This window comes from Dendropsophus ebraccatus, chromosome 8 (assembly GCF_027789765.1).
Source record: "Dendropsophus ebraccatus isolate aDenEbr1 chromosome 8, aDenEbr1.pat, whole genome shotgun sequence".
Taxonomy (NCBI): Eukaryota; Metazoa; Chordata; class Amphibia; order Anura; family Hylidae; genus Dendropsophus; species Dendropsophus ebraccatus.
The window spans coordinates 123,096,049-123,115,929 of NC_091461.1; the positions used below are offsets into that span (position 1 = coordinate 123,096,049).

At 45.5% G+C, this 19,881-nt stretch overlaps 1 protein-coding gene and 2 long non-coding RNA genes across 9 annotated transcripts in view; 2 read left to right on the forward strand and 1 right to left on the reverse strand.

Annotated features, from left to right (window-relative positions):
• RC3H1 (ring finger and CCCH-type domains 1) overlaps positions 1-11,674 on the forward strand; it is a 55,452-nt gene extending 43,778 nt beyond the window's left edge. For 6 of the 7 annotated variants that reach the window (XM_069981659.1, XM_069981664.1, XM_069981663.1 and 3 more), the window contains exons 12-20: positions 907-1,265; positions 2,244-2,414; positions 2,493-2,645; positions 3,985-4,198; positions 5,442-5,532; positions 6,020-6,113; positions 7,692-7,865; positions 8,418-8,527; positions 9,757-11,674. In XM_069981659.1, coding sequence (XP_069837760.1) covers positions 907-1,265; positions 2,244-2,414; positions 2,493-2,645; positions 3,985-4,198; positions 5,442-5,532; positions 6,020-6,113; positions 7,692-7,865; positions 8,418-8,527; positions 9,757-9,907 — 1,517 coding nt within the window. In that variant the 3' untranslated portion in view covers positions 9,908-11,674. Of the gene's footprint in view, positions 1-906; positions 1,266-2,243; positions 2,415-2,492; positions 2,646-3,984; positions 4,199-5,441; positions 5,533-6,019; positions 6,114-7,691; positions 7,866-8,417; positions 8,528-8,705; positions 8,792-9,756 lie in introns of all 7 variants that reach the window. The other variant, XM_069981665.1, reaches the window with a different exon arrangement.
• Positions 11,675-11,714: 40 nt separating this feature from the next.
• Positions 11,715-16,579, forward strand: LOC138799908 (uncharacterized). Its single transcript, XR_011364328.1, has 2 exons — positions 11,715-13,675; positions 13,754-16,579. It is a non-coding gene; the product is annotated as an uncharacterized lncRNA (long non-coding RNA).
• LOC138799907 (uncharacterized) lies at positions 12,902-19,665 on the reverse strand. Its single transcript, XR_011364327.1, has 3 exons — positions 19,585-19,665; positions 13,261-13,440; positions 12,902-13,118 (listed from the first exon to the last, which is right to left on the reverse strand). It is a non-coding gene; the product is annotated as an uncharacterized lncRNA (long non-coding RNA).
• Between the last annotated feature and the right edge of the window lie 216 nt (positions 19,666-19,881).

Below are 19,881 nucleotides of genomic sequence, written 5' to 3' on the forward strand. Positions count from 1 at the left end.
TATAGTTTTCCAGCAGTCTCTGCACATTTTTTTGACAAATCTGATTATCCCACAGAGGAAAAAAGTCAGGGATATTAAAAAAAATAAAATAAAGCACACTCACCGGTTCTGATCCCCTTACCCTCAGCTCTGGTTTCTGTGGCATGTCAACCTCAACTGCCTGCCCATCCAGTCACTGACCGAAACAGGTCCGCACTGCTATCAGTGTTTAATGGAGCGGGCAGGTCCTGATGGGTCGCCACATCAGGATTCAGGCAATAGCTATGAGCGGTGAGGATTGGAAGCCGTAAGCGCCAAGCCTGTGGGGGAATTAGGGCAGATGAGTATTTTTGAGCACCATAATCTAGGTTATTCCAAGATTTAAACTTATTACCCTTCCACATGATCAGTGTTTAGTGGAGATCCCGCCACTGGGACCCCTACAGATCTGACCCCTACTGATCCAACCCCTGGGACCCCCCACTGATCCAACCCCTGGGACCCCCCACTGATCCAACCCCTGGGACCCCCCACTGATCCAACCCCTGGGGCCCCCCACTGATCCAACCCCTGGGACCCCCCACTGATCCAACCCCTGGGCCCCTTCTGATTGCTAGAATGAGAGTTCCTTTTCCCCTAAGTGAATGGAGCAGCGGTGTGCACATGTTCTCTGCTTCATTCACTCGCTATGGGGCTTCCTGAGATACCAGAGCACTCTCCTATAGCAGTGACCGAGCATGCACACTGCAGAGGGGAGAGCCTGTGGATCAGTGATAAGTTAAAGTCTTTTGCTATCCCTTTCATGTTGTGGATGTGGCCTGGGATCTTTAAAGTCATCATCATCATCATCAAATGTCTACTGGAAATAACAATGTGTGTAATGTAAGCATGTGTGTATTTATTCTCTGCTTGTTTTATCCCTTACAGGTGTTTATTACCAACAGCCTGTATCTCGCTTTGTCAGACCTCAGCCCTCAGCCCCTGAATCGTCTCCCACCTACCTCGACCACTATCCTTCCTATTTACAAGACAGGATGGTTGGCACACAGTACACAGCGACCACTCAGCAGTACTCTCCCATGAGCCAGCCTATGTATCCCCCACACTACGATGGCCGCCGTGTATACCCTTCTGCCCCACAATCCTACCAGAGAGAAGAACTGCTTGACATGCCGCCTGCTGCCGGGTCACCCTATGTGCCAGAAGCTCGAGAGAGGTACCAGCAGGTGGAAGGCTATTATCCTGTGGCACCTCACCCGGGGCAGATACGACCACCGTATAACAGGGTAGGTTACTTCTTCAATTTGAATTAAAACAAAACTTAAAGATCATAACGTAACAAATTTATGCTGAAATAAGTGAATTTCCATCTTGTCGGCAAAATATGAAAAGTGAGCATGTTCTTTAAAGGGGTACTCCGGAGAGTAGTTTTTTAACTATTTAGAACTGTTTTTAGAAAGTTATACAGATTTGTAATTTGCTTCTATTTAAAAATCTCCAGTCTTCCAGTACTTATTAGCTGCTGTATGTCCTACAGGAAGTGGTGTATTCTCTTCAGTCTGACACTTATTTCCAATAGAAATTTAAGTGTATCTGCTAATGTATGGGCTTAAAGCGGCACTAACAGCAAGTTCAGCCCAATAAACCTGCTGATATGCTGCAGAAGTTCTTTACCTGAAGACTGCACAGCTGGCCATGAATCCTCTTCTCCCCCGCATTCTTACGGTATTCACTAATTGCCCCAATGCTAATCAGAGGCTTAGGAGCATTTTGGGCGTCTCCCTAAGCCTGGAGCACCAGCTTGGCCCACCCAGCCGCTCCTCCCATGTTGCTCACTATGCATATATGAATATACAAAGAGGGCGACCCTGAGCAACTCTAAGCACTGCACACTAGTCCTCTTCATCATGTTTGTGCTCTGTAGTCCTCGATATTCATGAGCACCAGCTCCCTCTGCCCACCAGCTACTGATTGACAAACTGTTTGCCTGTATACAGTATATATACACAGTATAGGGAGACAACTTCCAATCAGTAGGTGGAGGGAGGGGTGCAGCACAAAGCTCATTCTGTCAGTAACACTCCGCTCTTCAGCATTTCTGTCACTAGTTTGTGCTGCCCTCGTTTAGGGCCACATAAACCTTAAACCATTCCCTTTAAAGTGTAACTGTCCCTATCAGGAAACATTTCATCAATAATTATACAAATGGGTGGCCATATTAATGTTATACAGCTCTAAGTGTATATTATCCTAATGTATTTCAGGAGTCCTACAGCCGCCTGCCTCCTCAGCATCAGTCCCAACCCCATCCCAGCCTGGATGATCTTCATCGCCGTCGCAAAGAGATTATGGCTCAGCTAGAGGAGAGAAAAGTGATCTCGCCACCGCCATTTGCTCCTTCACCAACTCTGACTCAATCCTTCCATCCAGACGAGGTAAAGCTGATGCGTATTCTCTGCCTCACTTCTGTCTAGTTATCATTCCCGCTGTTAACACGTCTCCTGTTCTCTTAGTATCTCGATGAGGAACTGAAAGGATCTGGGAAGTACAAAGGGAATGACTACAGCCAGTACTCCCCCTGGTCCTGTGACACTATCGGTTCCTACATTGGAACCAAAGACGCCAAACCCAAAGACGTTTCTGCCGGTGGCTGCGTGGAAGTGGCAGTAAGTAGCAACTCATCTTGTGTTCTGCTTACAGGTCTTAGTCTAGGTGAACGCTGCTTTTTTGTTGTCCGTATAATTGGTTTGTTTTTTAAATGTTTCGTTCTAACAGTCAACCAAGTTTTTGTGTGCGTTAAAAAAAATAAAACTGATAAAAACTGATAAATTAAAAGGGAATGTGTCACCTAAATTTTCTTTTACTGATTAGAATGTTAAAACATCTTGCCTGGGCGGTTTCTAACAGCATTTAGTGACATGTTACAGCAAGACTCATGGACATAGACAACAATAGAGAGACTTTGTCCTCTTGTGATGAATTTGAAACATTACTGAGCGCGCTCTGTGATCTGTGAAGAGGTCATTCCACTGGAAGCTGCTATTTTCTCCTCTACCTACTGGTGTCACATGACGCTGCAATGCTGTACAGATCACTTTACTGCAGCCTCCTCTTATCACCACAGACACCACAGAAAGTCTCAGCTTAGTTTTAGCCCCAGTGGTGCGAATGAGAATTGCAAGATACCAGGATTATTATATAATATAGAGAGAAAAACGGAAAAGTTGAAAAAATGTCACCAAAAATTCTTAAAAAATCTGTTTAACCTAAAACCATTATTTATCCAATAAGTCATTTTCTGATGTACTGTCCCTTTTAAACAGACAGCAAAAATGCCGTGTGTACCTATTTTTAGTGCTACGGTGTTTTTGCCTTTTATTAAATGGTCGCTATTAGGAAAAACTTTTAAAATGTCAAACGTTTTTCCCACTCAGCGTCTGTGTGGAAGAGAAGTGCTCAGTCATGCGCTTCTCTTGCCTGTATCTAGAGATTGGTGTCAATCTGAACACTCACACCCTGAACAGTGACGCTTGTACTTGTTGAAGCTCTATACTGTCCCATGCTGCCTATAGCTATACGTATCTTGAAAGTTTTCTCTGCTTCATGCTGTGTATGAAGGCAGCATAGGTCTTAGATAGTGCCAGATATGTTTCTGTCTTGTACAGCTGCGTCCATACAACCAATGTTTTTGTTCTTTTTTGTTACTGCCCCTAATGCGATGAATCGGTAACTTGGCAAATGGACGTCGCCACAGTAACAGACTACAGGAGAAGCTTGTGTAGTCTGCCTGCAGTCCTATCCCCTTACATTTATCCTTTGCTTCTCGATCACCTACAATCATTGGGTTAGCAAGAAGTAGGGGACAGATGTGAGGTAACATGAACGCAGGGCTTGGATTGCTGGTTGTTACCTGTAACGCTGCGTATCATTTCGCCCTCATTGGAACAGTGAGATGAATATTTTGGTTTCTCTCCAGAGCTAATAGAGTTTATTCCTCCATCACAGAATGTTGACAGCAAAACCTTAAGGGATCAGCGCCTTGAGCTTCAGCGGAGAGCCCCCGAGGCAGGAGAGGATGATCTCATCCCGTTTGGCGACCGACCCACAGTTTCCCGCTTTGGTGCCATTTCTCGCACCTCCAAGACCTTGTACCAGCCGACCGGTATTATGCAGCCGGGACTGGGAGGCCAAGGTGCAGCTACTAAATCAAGCATTACTGGTGCGTCTCCAGGAAGGTTATGCAGGAATGAGTATTTGCTTCATCCGCTTTTTCTAATCGCTGATGTGTTTCTTAGGGCCCTATTGTGTCGCTTAATGCCTCGTCCTATATGAGCGCCAGTATAGATTGGTGCTTATTAAAGAGGATCTCATGGGGAGGGACACATGAATGATCCAGCGATCTGCTTCCATCATTCATAGGTTCCCATTCTTCCTAAGGAGATGTGTGCCCAACAAGCAAGATTAAAGGGGTACTCGGGTGAATTTATTTTCTTTCAAATCAACTGGTGTCAGAAAGTTATATAGATTTATAATTTACTTCTATTAAAACGTCTCAATTCTTCCCATACTTATTAGCTACTGTATGTCCTGCAGAAAGTGGTGTTTTATTTTCAGTGCTCTCTGCTGACATTTCTGGCCAAGACAAGTTCTCTCTAGTCAATGAGAGGCTTTCTATAGGGATTCCCATAAAAAAAACTCTCCTGCTCTGGACAGTTCCTGTATCGGCCAGAGATGTCGGCAGAGAGCACTGTGTCAGACTGAAAATAAAAACACTTCCTGCAGGACATACAGTATCTAATAAGTATGGGAAGAATTGAGATTTTTTTTTATTAGAAATAAATTACAAATTTATACTTTCTGACACCAGTTGATTTGAAAGAAAAATATTTTCACTGGAGTGCCCCTTTAAAGGGGGGGTGGTCCAGCATGGGGACACTTTCTGGGGGGGACCGGGGAGGAGGTGGCTGAAATAAAAGACGTCCACTCACCTCCCCGATTCCAGCGGCGGGTCACTCATCGCGGCACTCCGGTCCCCGGCCGCTTCCTGGTGTCTGACAGGGCCGCTCAGCCACTCAGTGAAGGAGGCGGGATCCGAGCGGACTTCAAACGGATCCCGCCTCTTTCACTGAGTGGCTGAGCGGCCCTGAAACGTAGCATCTCGGGCGGCGTCAGACACCAGTAAGCGGCCGGGGACCGGAGCGCCGCAATGAGTGACCCGCCGCTAGAACCGGGGAGGTGAGTGGACGTCTCTTATTTCAGCCACCTCCTCCCCGGTCCCACCCAAAAAGTGCCCCCACACTGGATAACCCCTTTAAAGGAGTTGTTACATTGGACAGTACATATATAAGAAGGATGTACTGGGGGAGCCTGGCAGCACTTGTGCTTTGTATTCCACTATTTCCAATATGTGCTTATGTATTATTTTGACTGATAAAATATATATATATATTTTTTCTTCCTAGATTACAGTCTGTACAGCAGTCATGGCAGCCTGGGAGCTCCTCCATATTCTCCCCATCAGAACCTTCCTTCTCAGGGACATTTGAGTGAGAGGTAATTCCCGCTGATTCCCTCGCATACAAGGTTGTGTTTTAATACAACGGTCATGGACACATCTTAGACAATCTGCAGCCAAACATGTATGGAAGGCATAGGTGATAGGCATGGAGTCTGATCTGTGTCCTCATTCTTCTTCAGTGGGATATATTGGAGAGTGGTTAGAATGTAATGCATATGCTTAGCAAATGTCATGCCTTGTTCCTTTAAGGGGTATCCTGAAAAAATAATTCAATATTACTGAGCTCAGGACGCAATATCATAAGAACCAAAACCCTCTACCTGCCCCTTGTACTCACGGTTTCTGTATCAGTCCCCTGCGGTGCTGCACGTTCTCGTGTCGGTTTTACTCAGGGACCTTCCCAGTCAGAGGATGCAGCGGTTACTTCATTATGTATTTCTTTACACGTTCCATCTGTAGTTCGGTTTAGCTCTACAGAACATTAGTAGTCGTATTAAGTTATTTTCACATTTCCTCTTGTAGAGATCGTATGCCCAAGCCTTTACCTACGTCTGAGAGAGAACAGCTGAGGATGGAGTTACACCAGCTGAACCAGCAGATCAGTCAGCAGACGCAGGTAGGTGACTTAAAAGTACAAGGATTATAGTGCTTGGTGGTCTTACTGTAAATTTGCATTGTTTTTCTGCCACATAAAGTGGACCGGCCCCCACTCTTGGCCCGCGTCCCCACTCTTGGCCCGCGTCCCCACTCTTGGCCCGCGTCCCCACTCTTGGCCCGCGTCCCCACTCTTGGCCCGCGTCCCCACTCTTGGCCCGCGTCCCCACTCTTGGCCCGCGTCCCCACTCTTGGCCCGCGTCCCCACTCTTGGCCCGCGTCCCCACTCTTGGCCCGCGTCCCCACTCTTGGCCCGCGTCCCCACTCTTGGCCCGCGTCCCCACTCTTGGCCCGCGTCCCCACTCTTGGCCCGCGTCCCCACTCTTGGCCCGCGTCCCCACTCTTGGCCCGCGTCCCCACTCTTGGCCCGCGTCCCCACTCTTGGCCCGCGTCCCCACTCTTGGCCCGCGTCCCCACTCTTGGCCCGCGTCCCCACTCTTGGCCCGCGTCCCCACTCTTGGCCCGCGTCCCCACTCTTGGCCCGCGTCCCCACTCTTGGCCCATCTGTATTAACGAATACATATAATTCCCATGAAATAACAATTCTGGATCACCTGTTCTCACTGCTCTGTGATTTTCCGTTCCTCTGTTACTTATTTATTTTTTAACTGGAAATGTATGACTCAGGAACTACGTGGGTGTTACCAGTCAGGTGAGGGCAGTATGTGTCTCTACACCATCAGCTCTGATTGGAGAGTGTAAGGGCCCAAATTGGTAACACCCAGTTGCCGATTGAGTCATAAATTTCTATTGATAAACAGAGAAACTGCACATCACACGGCTATAAGAATAGGTGATCCAGAATAGGGTAGTGCATGTATCTGCTAATACACACCTGACAGGAGTGGTGGCGGGTTCCCTTTAAGAACTTGTCCAGACATAAGCGGTTTTGGGGGGATCCTGGGTTAAGAAAGAGTAGTAGATACCTGGAGCAAACTTCCAGCAGAGGTGGTTGGTTAATCTACAATCACAGAATTTAAACACGCCTGGGAAAAACATACATCTATCCTAAGATAATAAGAAAGAAAATACTAAAAGGGCCGACTAGATGGACCCATAGTTCTAAGAACTATTTTGTAACCACATTGAGATTACTACTTCCCTTTCTGGAAATCTATGTTCTTACAAACAAATGAGTGTCGAATCATTCAGACCTTGATTTTCATGTATTACATTGAGGCCAGAACCCCTGATGTATTCGGTTAGGGTCATGTCAGCATTGGAGGTTCTGTTACAAGCCTCTGATGTATGTTCCACTTGAATATGGGCCCATCAGATGCTGTTGGGGATCTAGCACCAACATTACGTTCATTGTTTCTGTGACCGAGCAGAACAATAGGAATGGGAATGGTGTGAGAATAGCTTCAGTGTGTGTGTGTGTGTGTGTGTGTGTATATATAAATATATATATATATATATATATATATATATATATATATATATATATATATATATATATATATATATATATATATATAAAATTATATATAGAGAGAGAGAGAGATATCAACATGTAATCTAATGTTTACTTACCTTATAGGTTGCAAGTAACCGTCTGCTGGTACAGAGAGAGCCCTCCAGTATGGGCAATCAGCAGCAGCCCCCTCCACCGCCACCTGCCAAATGGTCCACCATGTTGTCTAATGAACAGCTGAGCCTGGAGCTGCACCAAGTGGAGAGGGAGATTGGCAAAAGAACTCGGGAGCTTAGTATGGTGAGGAGCAAAGCATAGACCAGGGAATCGTTTTAGTGTTTTCTCACCTGTCTTCTAAAGCTCATGAGGAAACATGGGAGTTTATCAGAAGAATAAGACCACCTGTTCCATCTAGTCCACCTGTATATTATTTCCTGTATTATTGTCTTAGGATAGATGTGTAACCCCAGCAGGTTACATTCACCATGGATTTACTTACCACATTTGCTAGAAGGCAGGGATGGGGAACCCTCAGCCCTCCAAGCTAAAGCTTCGGCTGTGGAGGCATGATGGGAATTGTAGTTTTGCAACAGCTGGAGGGCCGAAGGTTCCCCATCCCTGACCTGGGGGGAAAGGTTATCAGGAACCAAGACAAAGCAGAAAGGACCACAGCAGAGATGGTGCAGAGATTTCCAGTATCCTGTGGACGGGGCTGCGGAATCCCCATTCTCATGTGTCGCATTCAGATTTCTATTGGATTGGACAGAGATTTTTAAGGATTTTATTATGGATGAACACGTATTATTTTTTAGGTTACTTGTCAATAATTCAGCTTTTTTTCCGCCCCATTAGGAGAGCCATCCCATGGGTGTTAAAAGCAAATCTGATGTCATCAAAGTGGAGAATGGACAGCTGGAGCCACAGAGCAAGGTTCTGACACATGAGCTGCCCTTGAATTTCAGGTACATGGATCTAACATCTGGTGTTTAAAACCATGAGAAGAAACGTGTAGTGATGAGTGAACTTGCCAAAAGTTCAGGTTCCGCAATGTTCATGCAAAACCGAGCACTCAACAAATGACTCCCGGCATCTCGACAAGTAAGATGCCGACATATGGCCATATCCATGTTTTCCTTGCAGCCGTAGGGTGATATCCAACTTCTCCAGACGCCAAAGTCAAAAGCCTGATTCTGGTTCAGACGAACGTTGCTGAATCCGAACTTCCAGTAAGTTTAATTAACACTAGAAACCTATGAATGAAACCGTAAGTGTATATCCGGGGAGTATAAAGCACATACAAATACCAGGTGGATCAATGTATAGCAGAGCGTGCCGCTGTGTGGGGATCGTCTGGGAAGGAACTCCATTACATAACTAGCTCTGTGCCCCCTTCATTCCTCGGCTTGTGGAGGTCCCAGCAATCGTAACCCCACCTCAATCCCACTCAGAGAGATGTCGGGAGTTTAGATCAGTTCGGCCTGGGCTCTCAGCTAATCACTTCCCTCCCTATATTTCTGCAGGAGACAGATACTCTGCAGCGAGGAAAGAGACTGGGAAAGAAGCGTTCAGCCCAGTGCTTCTCTCTGTTCTTGTTAGCAATCAGAGGTGGTCTCAGAACCCAGACCCTTTATATCTTTGACATAGCAAATGTTTTTTTAAATGGTAGCGACACTTTAAAGGGCTACTCCGTAAGGGGAAAACAGTTTTTAAATTAACTGGTGTCAGAAAAATATTTAGATTTGAAAATTACTTCTATTTAAGAAAAAAACTCCAGTCTTCGATTACTTATCAGCTGCTGTATGTGCTGCAGGAAGTGGTGCATTCCTTCGTCTGACACAGTGCTCTCTGCTGCCACTTCTGTCCATGTCAGGAACTGTCCAGATCAGCATTAAATCTCCATAGAAAACCTCTCCTGCTCTGGACATTTCCTGACATGGACAGAGGTGGCAGCAAAAAGCACTGTGTCAGACTGGAGAGAATTCACCACTTTCTGTAGGACATACAGCAGCTGATAAGTACTGGAAGACTGGAGATTTTTTGAATAGAAGTAATTTACAAATCTACATACCTTTCTGGCACAGTTGATTTGAAAACATTTTTCCCCTCTAGAGTACCCCTTTAAGTGCACTGTGGTACTGACAGCATTTTAGACACCAAAGATAATTTTTATGCTTTCTTACTTATCTTGCAGCAACGAGGTGCCAAATGGATCTAGCTTGGCCCAGGACATCACTATGCTATCTAGCAAGACGGCTTCTTTAACTCTTTCAGAGGATGCTCAAACTGGTGGTGATAAAAACGAGGCCCTAAGAACTGGAGTCAATTCCAATGCTGCTCCATAAACCGCGAGGGCTCTTCCACCCACACACTTAACCTTTAGAAGTTTGGTTTAGTGGGTGATAAAAAAAAAGAAAAAAACTAAACTAAACAGCATTTATATTTTTGTTTTGTTCTCATATTTTTTTTTTTGTGTTTGGAGGGAGAGTTCAGAGCATTTTGGGGTTATCAGAAGAAGTTATTATTATTTAAGAATTGCCTACATATCCCCGTTTTGGGGGGTTCAGTTATGGGAAGCACCTGTGACCCTGCTCTCTCGTTCCCTGTCCTCCAAAGCATGACAGTCTACATATAAAATGTGCATCGAAAACACCACTAGTAAGAACGACCTCTGCACATATTTTCACGTTAACACATTTTTTAATAAAAAAAAAAAATATACAGAATACAAAATATATATTAAAAAAAAAAAAAAAGACACAGATGAAAATTAGCAGTATCTGCAAGCAATTCAAGATTAGTTGTTTTTGTTCTGTGAATGAACTTAATTTTAATACCTTTCAATGCCTTGGATGCAAGGCTTTAAAGACAAAAAAGGAAGATATTATATATATATACTCTGTTTGATTAATTGTACGATCTTATTGCTGTAGATTTACATTTATTTTTTCTTGTTTTATTAGGATGGTATTACATACCCAGGACATCTGGCAAGGCTTGGGTTACCATGTTTAAGTCTATATCATTTATGCCCTACAAGAGGAGGAAGGCACAGATTTGCCCCAAGGGGGTAAAAGATGGAGTTGTTACCATCTTAGCGCTTATTACAGGGCAGATTCCTAGGAAGTGCTCTTCCTCCGCTTGGGCAGCTCACTGACTTTTCCCCTTTTAGATTGCTAACCTTACTTATCAAGGTTTTATAGGAAAAAAAAAACAGTAGGTCTTCCAATGCAACGATTTGCGTTTTATTGCTCCTGTGTGAGAAAAATAAGATGATTTGCAAAATTGAAAAAAAAAAAAATTCCAATCCTTTATGCCGACTGCTCTTCTGCTTTGCGTCTTTATGGTAATGCACTACAAGCACACGTAGTCTTGGTTCTACAGTCACAATCCCTTCAACCTGTTCCTAACCTGGGGCAAATGAATGGCAGTAGGACTGCAGGATCAGACTACACGTGGGTCTTGTTTGTAGTCTGTTACCGTGGAGACACACAGCTTGGTGTAGTAGCTGTAGACATAAATAGATCGTCTTTTTTTAATTCTAACTATTTGCAGATTTTCCTTATTTTGGACGCAGCGGGGTAATCAAATATTGGTTGCAGATTGGAAATGTAAACCGTAAGGACACCCGGCTCAGCATTGCCTTCTGAGCGTCACCGTGTTGTATCAAAGGGCAGCAGATATCATTTTGTCTTGTGCGCAATGTGAGAAAGCCCAGGGGGATAATGCAGTGACGTGTAAAACGTAATCATTTTTTTGTTTTTTGTTTTTTTGCCCACAAATTGGGAAAAAAGTATATATATATTTTTTTTATCCTATTTGTCGGGCAAATGGTGGTTCCTTCTTCATAAGGAAGTAAGATGGACGGGCAGACTACTGGCTATGTAATACCTTCCCACATCGTTTTGGTGGGGTAAAAGCGAGAATTAATTTCCTTTATTTTGTTCTTTGTATTTTCTTAGTGTTTTTCCTCCTTTCTTTCCTCCCTCTCCGGTATCTCCTAAATCTTTAACTCCTGCTGGGTCATTGTCCGCCTCAGCGTTACGTTCCATGAATCCTATTTAGAAAGAATTGTTAAAGAGAATTGTACAATATGTGTACTTTTTTTTTTTTTTTTTCTTCTTTTTTTTTTTTACCTTTTCCTTTTCTTTAAGGGTAGATGGGTTGAGGTCCCTGGCCTGCCTACCAGTTGAGGTTTCCATACTGAAGGTGCTTGGATAGAGCGCCTGTTTGATTTTCCTTATTGCCAGGAGGAGGCACCGCGTTTAATATACTGTTTCACATTGAATTAAATTGAACATTTCGGACCTGCTGGTCACACATTTGATATTTACATGTATTGGCTTGGAGTTCAAGCTAACTTTTTTTTTTTTTTTCTTTTTTTAATTTAAATAAAATACCATAGTGTTATGTGTATTTGTGTACATCCGCAGGTGTACGCAAGCACATATAATATGTTTTAAGGGTTTATTTTTTTTTCTTTTTTGAATGAGTTCGGCTTCTAGGTGCGAGGAGATCTGCTTTTCAATGACACGGAGCTTGGCTGGTTGCAGTTTATTCAGCTTTTATATTTGATGCCCTCAAACGTAGTAATAGGTTTGAAATTAAATATAAAACCCCACGCTGACTTGGTGCTATGCCCATTTTCTCTTACTCAGAAGTGCTCAGTTACTATTCTGTAAGAAACGGCATTAATGCAGACGTTCTGGCTTGAGGCTATGAGGTTGCCTTAGTAGACAGGAATGCAAGCAAACCCTTTCCCGAGTCCTCTTATTCTCTGCTTGGTAAATCCCTCTTAAGCGCTGGTACGAACCGTCCCCTAAGGTTACGTTCAGCAGTTATGTGCCTTTTGGGGATCATTACACCTTGTCATGTGCTATGTGACGCTCCCCTTGTGTAGCTCATATACATCATTTACATATAGATTTGAGTAACTAGCAGATTGCATTTAAAGCTACATCTTACCAGCAGATTCCTAATACTTACTGCTGACTGTAGAGGGCGCTGTTTGCTTAATAGAGGAGAGCAGGTGCGGGGAAATCTCATCCCCTGTGACTGCATGTCCATTTGTTGTATGTATACTGTCAGCGTAGAAGGTGTCGCAGTCTGCAAAGGGCCCGCTACCATGTAACCCCTCCTAAAAGGGTATGTACACTTATGTATCTGTTATAAATTCAATACATCTAAAAAAAAGAGAAGCAACTTTGCACATAGTCTTAAAAATCTCTTGCCGTTTTGTGTTTACAGCATCTCTGCAGACCTGTGCATCTCCATAGTTCAGCTACAAGCAAACCCTGAATTGTGGTTTGACCTTGCAGTCATTAGCTAGGGTCGTATTATCAGCAGAAAGGGCTGACATCGCTCTGTAATACTCTGTAGTAGGGACAGTGATGAACTGAAGAATGAGAAAATGGCAGTATGTGCCGAAGAGCTACACAAACGATACGGTGATTGTTCGTGTGGTGCTCTGTGCACGCTTACTGAATCGTGTAATTGGCACAAGTGATCGGTGTTCATTTACAGATGAGTCCCCCTTATCCTCGCTCCTTCTATCATCTGTAGGTAAAAAAAAAAATTGTCAGGTGGGATCAGACTACACACTGTGTGTTTGTAGTCTGTAACTATGGAGACGCAGGTCTGCACAATAGATCTTAGCACTTAATGGTAAAAGATTTCAGAAGTGTATGTAGCCTCTTACCGCTTCAGTTTTCGTTCAGCTTCTTCTAACATCTACTTTTTTTTGTGGAGTGAAGATTCTTCATAGGAATAAGTCCAATTACCACCCAACGAGGACGGAACCTTGTGGTTTCTGTCTGACTCTCTGATCTCCTTGACTTGCATACCCGGTCTTCTCCGCCTAGAAGCTGCCTCATCAATACTATGAAGAGAAAAAAAAAAAAAAAAAGAAAATGAAAATGCATTCAGACGAATTTGTTTAGCACATAACTTCTGTGAAGTTGCTGTTTTCTAATGGTGTTATAACTCAATAATGTAGAAACGTGGGGAAGCCGTCAACTGGTAGGCACCGTGCACAAGAGCTGGGATCTCCGGAGGATGAACCATTCTCACATAGCCGTATAGCAACCGCGGAAGTCTCCAGTCTTGTGATGAACGTCTAATACGCATTGGGGAGACCTGTAACGCACGGCGATGGCCGCTGCTCGAGGGGTTAATGAAGCCGCACGCTACAGGTCTCTCCGCTAGATGGATCTCTAGCAGATAGCAGAGGTTTAGGCATGGAGGCGACTTTGGCTGATTTTTTTTGCTGATGTTTGTGTAGGGCTGGTATTGTGCACGGCCGCTTCCGTATGGGATGTGGTGCAGGGTCTGTAGGAAATATAATCACCTTTTTGGTTTACTACATGGAAATGTCATAGAATACCTTGCCAACGCTCATCGGATCAGCAACAATGGATGCGTGGTACCGATAGCGAAGGAGTAAGAGATGGACGTTACATAAGTGGTGGCTAAACCCCCACGATTTCCATGGCAGCTGGTGTCCATCCAATCTGTATGGGGGTCTCCTGACTCTTCCCTTATTGCAGGTAACAGGAGAGAAGGATCTGGCATGTTGGATTTCAACTTTTGCTTGGGGCCACTTTCTCCCCTTTAAGAACATGCACACCCCTCCAAGCTTGTATGTGTATGGGGGAATTGAGTGACCTGACCATCAGGCAATGCCCCATGTTGTATTCCACCACCTGTAGTACTTCTGTCATGAACCGTACCCGAGTCTTCATGGTCCCTGCAAGTATCTTGTACATTTACGTATTCAGACTAGATCTTTATTAGACCTATAGTATCTGAACGCAGCGTTCCCAGTGGAGGAGTATATTGTAGTGTAATCTCTGCGGTCGCAGCGTCATCCGCTCACGCGGCTTTGTCTTAATGTGGTTACAATATTTTCAGGCTTTCACTACAGGAAGGTAGCGGAGACTGATGATGATGTCTGTGCTAACGCTTCTCCTGCCATCTTGATGGGTTTGGTTGAAGTGCATTGTGTGTGAGCGGATCTGGACACCCTATAGATTGCCGCCACCTTTTCATAAATGTAGTTAGTAGAGCAGAGATCAGGTCCACAGAGGGTGTTGGCAAATAGTGTCACTACGTGGCCTCACTGTCTTATATATCAGTCGTTTTTGTCTGTCAGGTTTTATAGAATAGAGGGGAGGGTGCTGATCTGTCACACAGGTTTCTATCATTTGACTCCCTCTACGCTCCCCCACCCATAGACAGCCTGTGAGTCCTGCTCCCCCACCCATAGACAGCCTGTGAGTCCTGCTCCCCCACCCATAGACAGCCTGTGAGTCCGGCTCCGCCACCCATAGACAGCCTGCGAGTCCGGCTCCGCCACCCATAGACAGCCTGCGAGTCCGGCTCCCCCACCCATAGACAGCCTGCGAGTGCGGCTCCCCCACCCATAGACAGCCTGCGAGTGCGGCTCCCCCACCCATAGACAGCCTGCGAGTGCGGCTCCCCCACCCATAGACAGCCTGCGAGTCCGGCTCCCCCACCCATAGACAGCCTGCGAGTCCGGCTCCCCCACCCATAGACAGCCTGCGAGTCCGGCTCCCCCACCCATAGACAGCCTTACTCACAGGCTTTCTTTAGTTGTCACCATATAACTGAACTCTTCCTCCTCCTCCTCCTCCTATCCTGCCCTTAGGGTACGTTTACACAGAGTAAATCAGGCAGAATGATGGCGGGATGCCACGGAGTTCCGCTTGATTTACTCAGTGTGAACGGGCCCCGAGATTGGAGAGTTTGCGGAGCTGAATTATATTAGCGGTGAGCAGTGCATTGTGGGTGCTGTGATGACGGTGACAGAGCGAGCAGACGTTGTGGCAGGCCTCTGGTGCTGCACTACATACAATGGCTTCCTCTCTCACTTTGTGCTTCTTTGTTTCTTTTTCCTGATTTTATCCAGTGATCATCTGCTATGTGTACGCAGAAAGCAATATGATACTTTGTAGCAAAGTTTATTTAGTCATCACAAGACTGACTTCTATCTGTGGGCTATATTGGCTTGTGCAGAAAAGACCCATCGCGCCTGTGAGGTGTAGAGTGCTTCAGGTCGGAGTCCCTCTGTACGGGAACCCAATGGATTCCTGTAAGGCAGCGATCACAATCTTTCCCTTTGGTGCAGGCTGAAAAAGCTTTCCTTCCTTCCACAACCAAAACCTCCGTCGTTCGAGGATTTTTCTTTCAAGTTGTCGAGTTGTATAGTAATAACGGTTATAATAGTTGTCACTCGATACTAATTGGGAACAGCGCCACACTTGTCCATGGGCAGTGTCTGGTACTGCAGCCTCCCCAGTGTGCCATTACCTCCATGGGGAGGACGGACCTTGTGTCCTAGTCACACACTAAAAATTTTTGACAACTTGGTGGAAGACGATAATGGTGACTGAAAAACATTACAGTCTGTGAGGAACGGTCGTGAAAATAACGGATAAATCAGGGCTGTAATTGTAGGAACCAGTTATGGAAAAATGACAAACCTGAAATTAAATGAAAAATGTAAAATTTGTGCTTCCATTGGGCAGTTTGTGCCGTTAGTGAATTGGTTTTCCCCCCTCATACTGTGCCAATAGGGAATGGGGGTGACCCCCGTACCCCATGTTCCATCTCCTTGTCTTACATATCACCGGCTGCCATGAAGGCCGGAGCCCCCCACACCTCACAGGCCGCACTCTGCACCTAATATCGACCTGCATTCTATTCTTTCAGGCTGGATTCAGTTTAAGATTTATTATTATTAATAATTTCCTTGTTCTTTGGCTCATACCGGTCTCTCAGAGACATTCTGCAGCTATTAATCACCTTTTTGGGTGGAGTTAAAATTTATTTTTATTTTTTATTTTGTTTTTGTTTAGTTTTTTTGGTTTTGTTTTTTTAAACTTTTTAACTTTTTGATGCATTTTGCTTGAAAAAGAGCTTGTGATATTCACCAATCTTATTGATTGTTCTGTGACTGTGCCCTGCAGAGGTTTAATAAAATTAAATATATAAAAGTTGCATTCGTCTGTGTTTTCCTGTATTTAATGCAGATTTTGTGTCCATTTGCACTTTATACTGTATTTCCATTTTGTGGCTACATTCACACAACGTATGTGTACTAAAAATCACGGTTGTTGCAATTTGCAAGAACGGACGTTATTTATACAACACACACGTTATATGTGAATCAATGGAATCCCAGCTGGAGTGTATACACATAGTACATGTATTCATACACTTGGTATACACTCCGGACGGGATCCCTAGCACCGCCGCAAGAAACTGACATGTCAGTTTTCTGTGGCTGCTATTCACTGAATAGCGGCCGCAGATAACTTAGTCAGTGCACACAATGAAGCGTGCACCTGTGGCCGCACGCTCGATTGTGTGCAGCGGGGAATTTGGATGCAGGTGTGCACGGCAGTGAAGGTCATCCGGCCGTTCTGTGACCCAACCGGATCATGGAACGGCCGATGTCTTACTGCGTGGGAACATAGCCTAATACTGTAATATATTTCAGCATGAGGGGTTTTCAGCCTCATCGTGACCTTACATTACATATACTACGTCACTACACATTGGACGGTCATTTATCCGATGTTTATGGGGGTTCCCAACTCTGCCACAATGATGGATCCAGCAGGTTGGATGTCACCTCCCCCACTCATCCACACTGAAGTGTCACAACCCCCCAATTCACATTCCCTGTACACACTTAAATTATAGCGTACCCGCCATGCGATGTGTCTGTGAGCGAGACAGCCCCATAGACTTAGTGTGTTTCTCCCGCCTCCTTCTCCTGAACACTTGGATTTCCACCAATCAGGACTTTATATATGTGACATATCTGTGACTGTACCCATTAAAGGAGTAGTCCCACAAACACTCGGGCTGCATTCACACAGTCTGTGAAATTGTTTGTGGGGGGGCGAGAAAATAAGTAAACTTCCCCCTCCTTGTAGTGCCGCTCCAGCTGAGTGATTGCCTGCTCAGCCAATCAGAGACGGGGGCGGGACACCACTGCAATCACTGACTGGCTGAGGGGGCAATCACTCCGCCGGGCTGCAACGTTGCTGCTGGAAGATCCGGGTACGTGACGTAACCGGTTTCCTGCAGAAAATGACAGGCGGCTGCTGGGAATGGGGGCAGGTGAGGTGTATAGCGGGTAGGTAAGTCCAACCGAGGAGGTAGTTACCTTAATTGGGGTAGTAGCTTCCCCCAGTAAGTAGGTAGGTGCCCGAAAATGTTCCCCCAATAAGTAGCTAGATTCCTTCAATAGGAAGATTTCTCAGTAAGTAGGTAGGGGCCCTTAGTAGGTAGTTTTCCAGTAAGTAGGTAGGGGCCCTTAGTAGGTAGTTCTCCCAGTAAGTAGGTAAGGGCCCTTAGTGGGTAGTTCTCCAGTAATTAGGTAAGGGCCCTTAGTAGATAGTTCTCCCAGTAAGTAGGTAGGGGCCCTTAGTAGGTAGTTCTTCCAGTAAGTAGGTAGGGGCCCTTAGTAGGTAGTTCTCCCAGTAAGTAGGTAGGGGCCCTTAGTAGGTAGTTCTTCCAGTAAGTAGGTAGGGGCCCTTAGTGGGTAGTTCTCCCAGTAAGTAGGTAAGGGCCCTTAGTAGGTCTCCCAGTAAGCAGGTAGGTCTCCCAGTAAGTAGGTAGTTCTCCCAGTAAGTAGGTAGTTCTCCCAGTAAGCAGGTAGGTTTCCCAGTAAGTAGGTAGGTTTCCCAGTAAGTAGGTAGTTCTCCCAGTAAGTAGGTAGGTCTCCCAGTAAGTAGGTAGGTCTCCCAGTAAGTAGGTAGGTCTCCCAGTAAGTAGGTAGGTTTCCCAGTAAGTAGGTAGTTCTCGAAGTAAGTAGGTAGTTCTCCCAGTAAGTAGGTAGTTCTCCCAGTAAGTAGGTAGTTCTCCCAGTAAGTAGGTAGTTCTCCCAGTAAGTAGGTAGGTCTCCCAGTAAGTAGGTAGGTCTCCCAGTAAGTAGGTAGTTCTCCCAGTAAGTAGGTAGTTCTCCCAGTAAGTAGGTAGTTCTCCCAGTAAGCAGGTAGGTTTCCCAGTAAGTAGGTAGTTCTCCCAGTAAGTAGGTAGTTCTCCCAGTAAGTAGGTAGTTCTCCCAGTAAGTAGGTAGGTCTCCCAGTAAGTAGCTAGGGGCCCTTAGTAGGTAGGTCTCCCAGTAAGTAGCTAGGGGCCCTTAGTAGGTAGGTCTCCCAGTAAGTAGGTAAGGGCCCTTAGTAGTTCTCCCAGTAAGTAGGAAGTTCTCCCAGTAAGTAGGTAGTTCTCCCAGTAAGTAGGTAGTTCTCCCAGTAAGCAGGTAGTTCTCCCAGTAAGTAGGTAGTTCTCCCAGTAAGTAGGTAGGTTTCCCAGTAAGCAGGTAGGTCTCCCAGTAAGCAGGTAGGTCTCCCAGTAAGTAGGTAGGTCTCCCAGTAAGCAGGTAGGTCTCCCAGTAAGTAGGTAGGTCTCCCAGTAAGCAGGTAGGTCTCCCAGTAAGTAGGTAGGTCTCCCAGTAAGTAGGTAGGTTTCCCAGTAAGTAGGTAGGTTTCCCAGTAAGTAGGTAGGTCTCCCAGTAAGTAGGTAGGTGCCTTTAGCAGGTAGTTCTCCCCAGTAGCTATAGTGTTTCTCCGACAATAAGACCTGGCTCCATTTTCCAACCTTTTTGGAGCAGGCTGGAGGTATAAGCCCTGGTTCACGTCAGCCGCCAAGATCACACTGGGGGGTGCCGAGCGTCACAGGGAGCTGTACAGTATGGGGGGGGGGGTCTGCTCTAGAAATAAGCCCTGGCCTTTTTTTTCCTATTCTCCTATTTTTTTGGAGAAACAGGTTTATATTTCTGTCCCCCGACCCCCGAGGTGTAAGTGCTGCGGAGTGATCGGCTGCAGTGATGTTAGGTAGGAGGCGCAGTGTCCACCATGGGAGAGAGAGAAGACTGATGGCCGATAACACCAATAAGTGTCCTGTTTGTCCCTGATGCGGCCAACAATGTGAGGGGCCTCCCCCGGGGTCACGGCCTGGTCCAGGTGACCTCCTATGGGGTAAAGGTTACCTGCTCGGAGCGCCTCTATCTGCTGCACAGGATTCTCATTGTAGACCTTCCACACTTGCCAGGGGTGGGTGGGTGATTGAGACCCCCTGGGTCCCTCCGGTCTGTATAGACCCCCCTATGTCCTCCATTCAGATTGTCTCTTTATTAACCCCGGTGATCCCAGGGTGTTTACCAGCTAAGCTCTGTTACTCAGTAACCAGGCCTCAGTTATTTACCCTGTCAGTGTCCGAAGGGACGTGATAATCACTATAAGGCCGTACTGCGCCCTGCAGAGACAATGTAAGGGCTCATTCACAC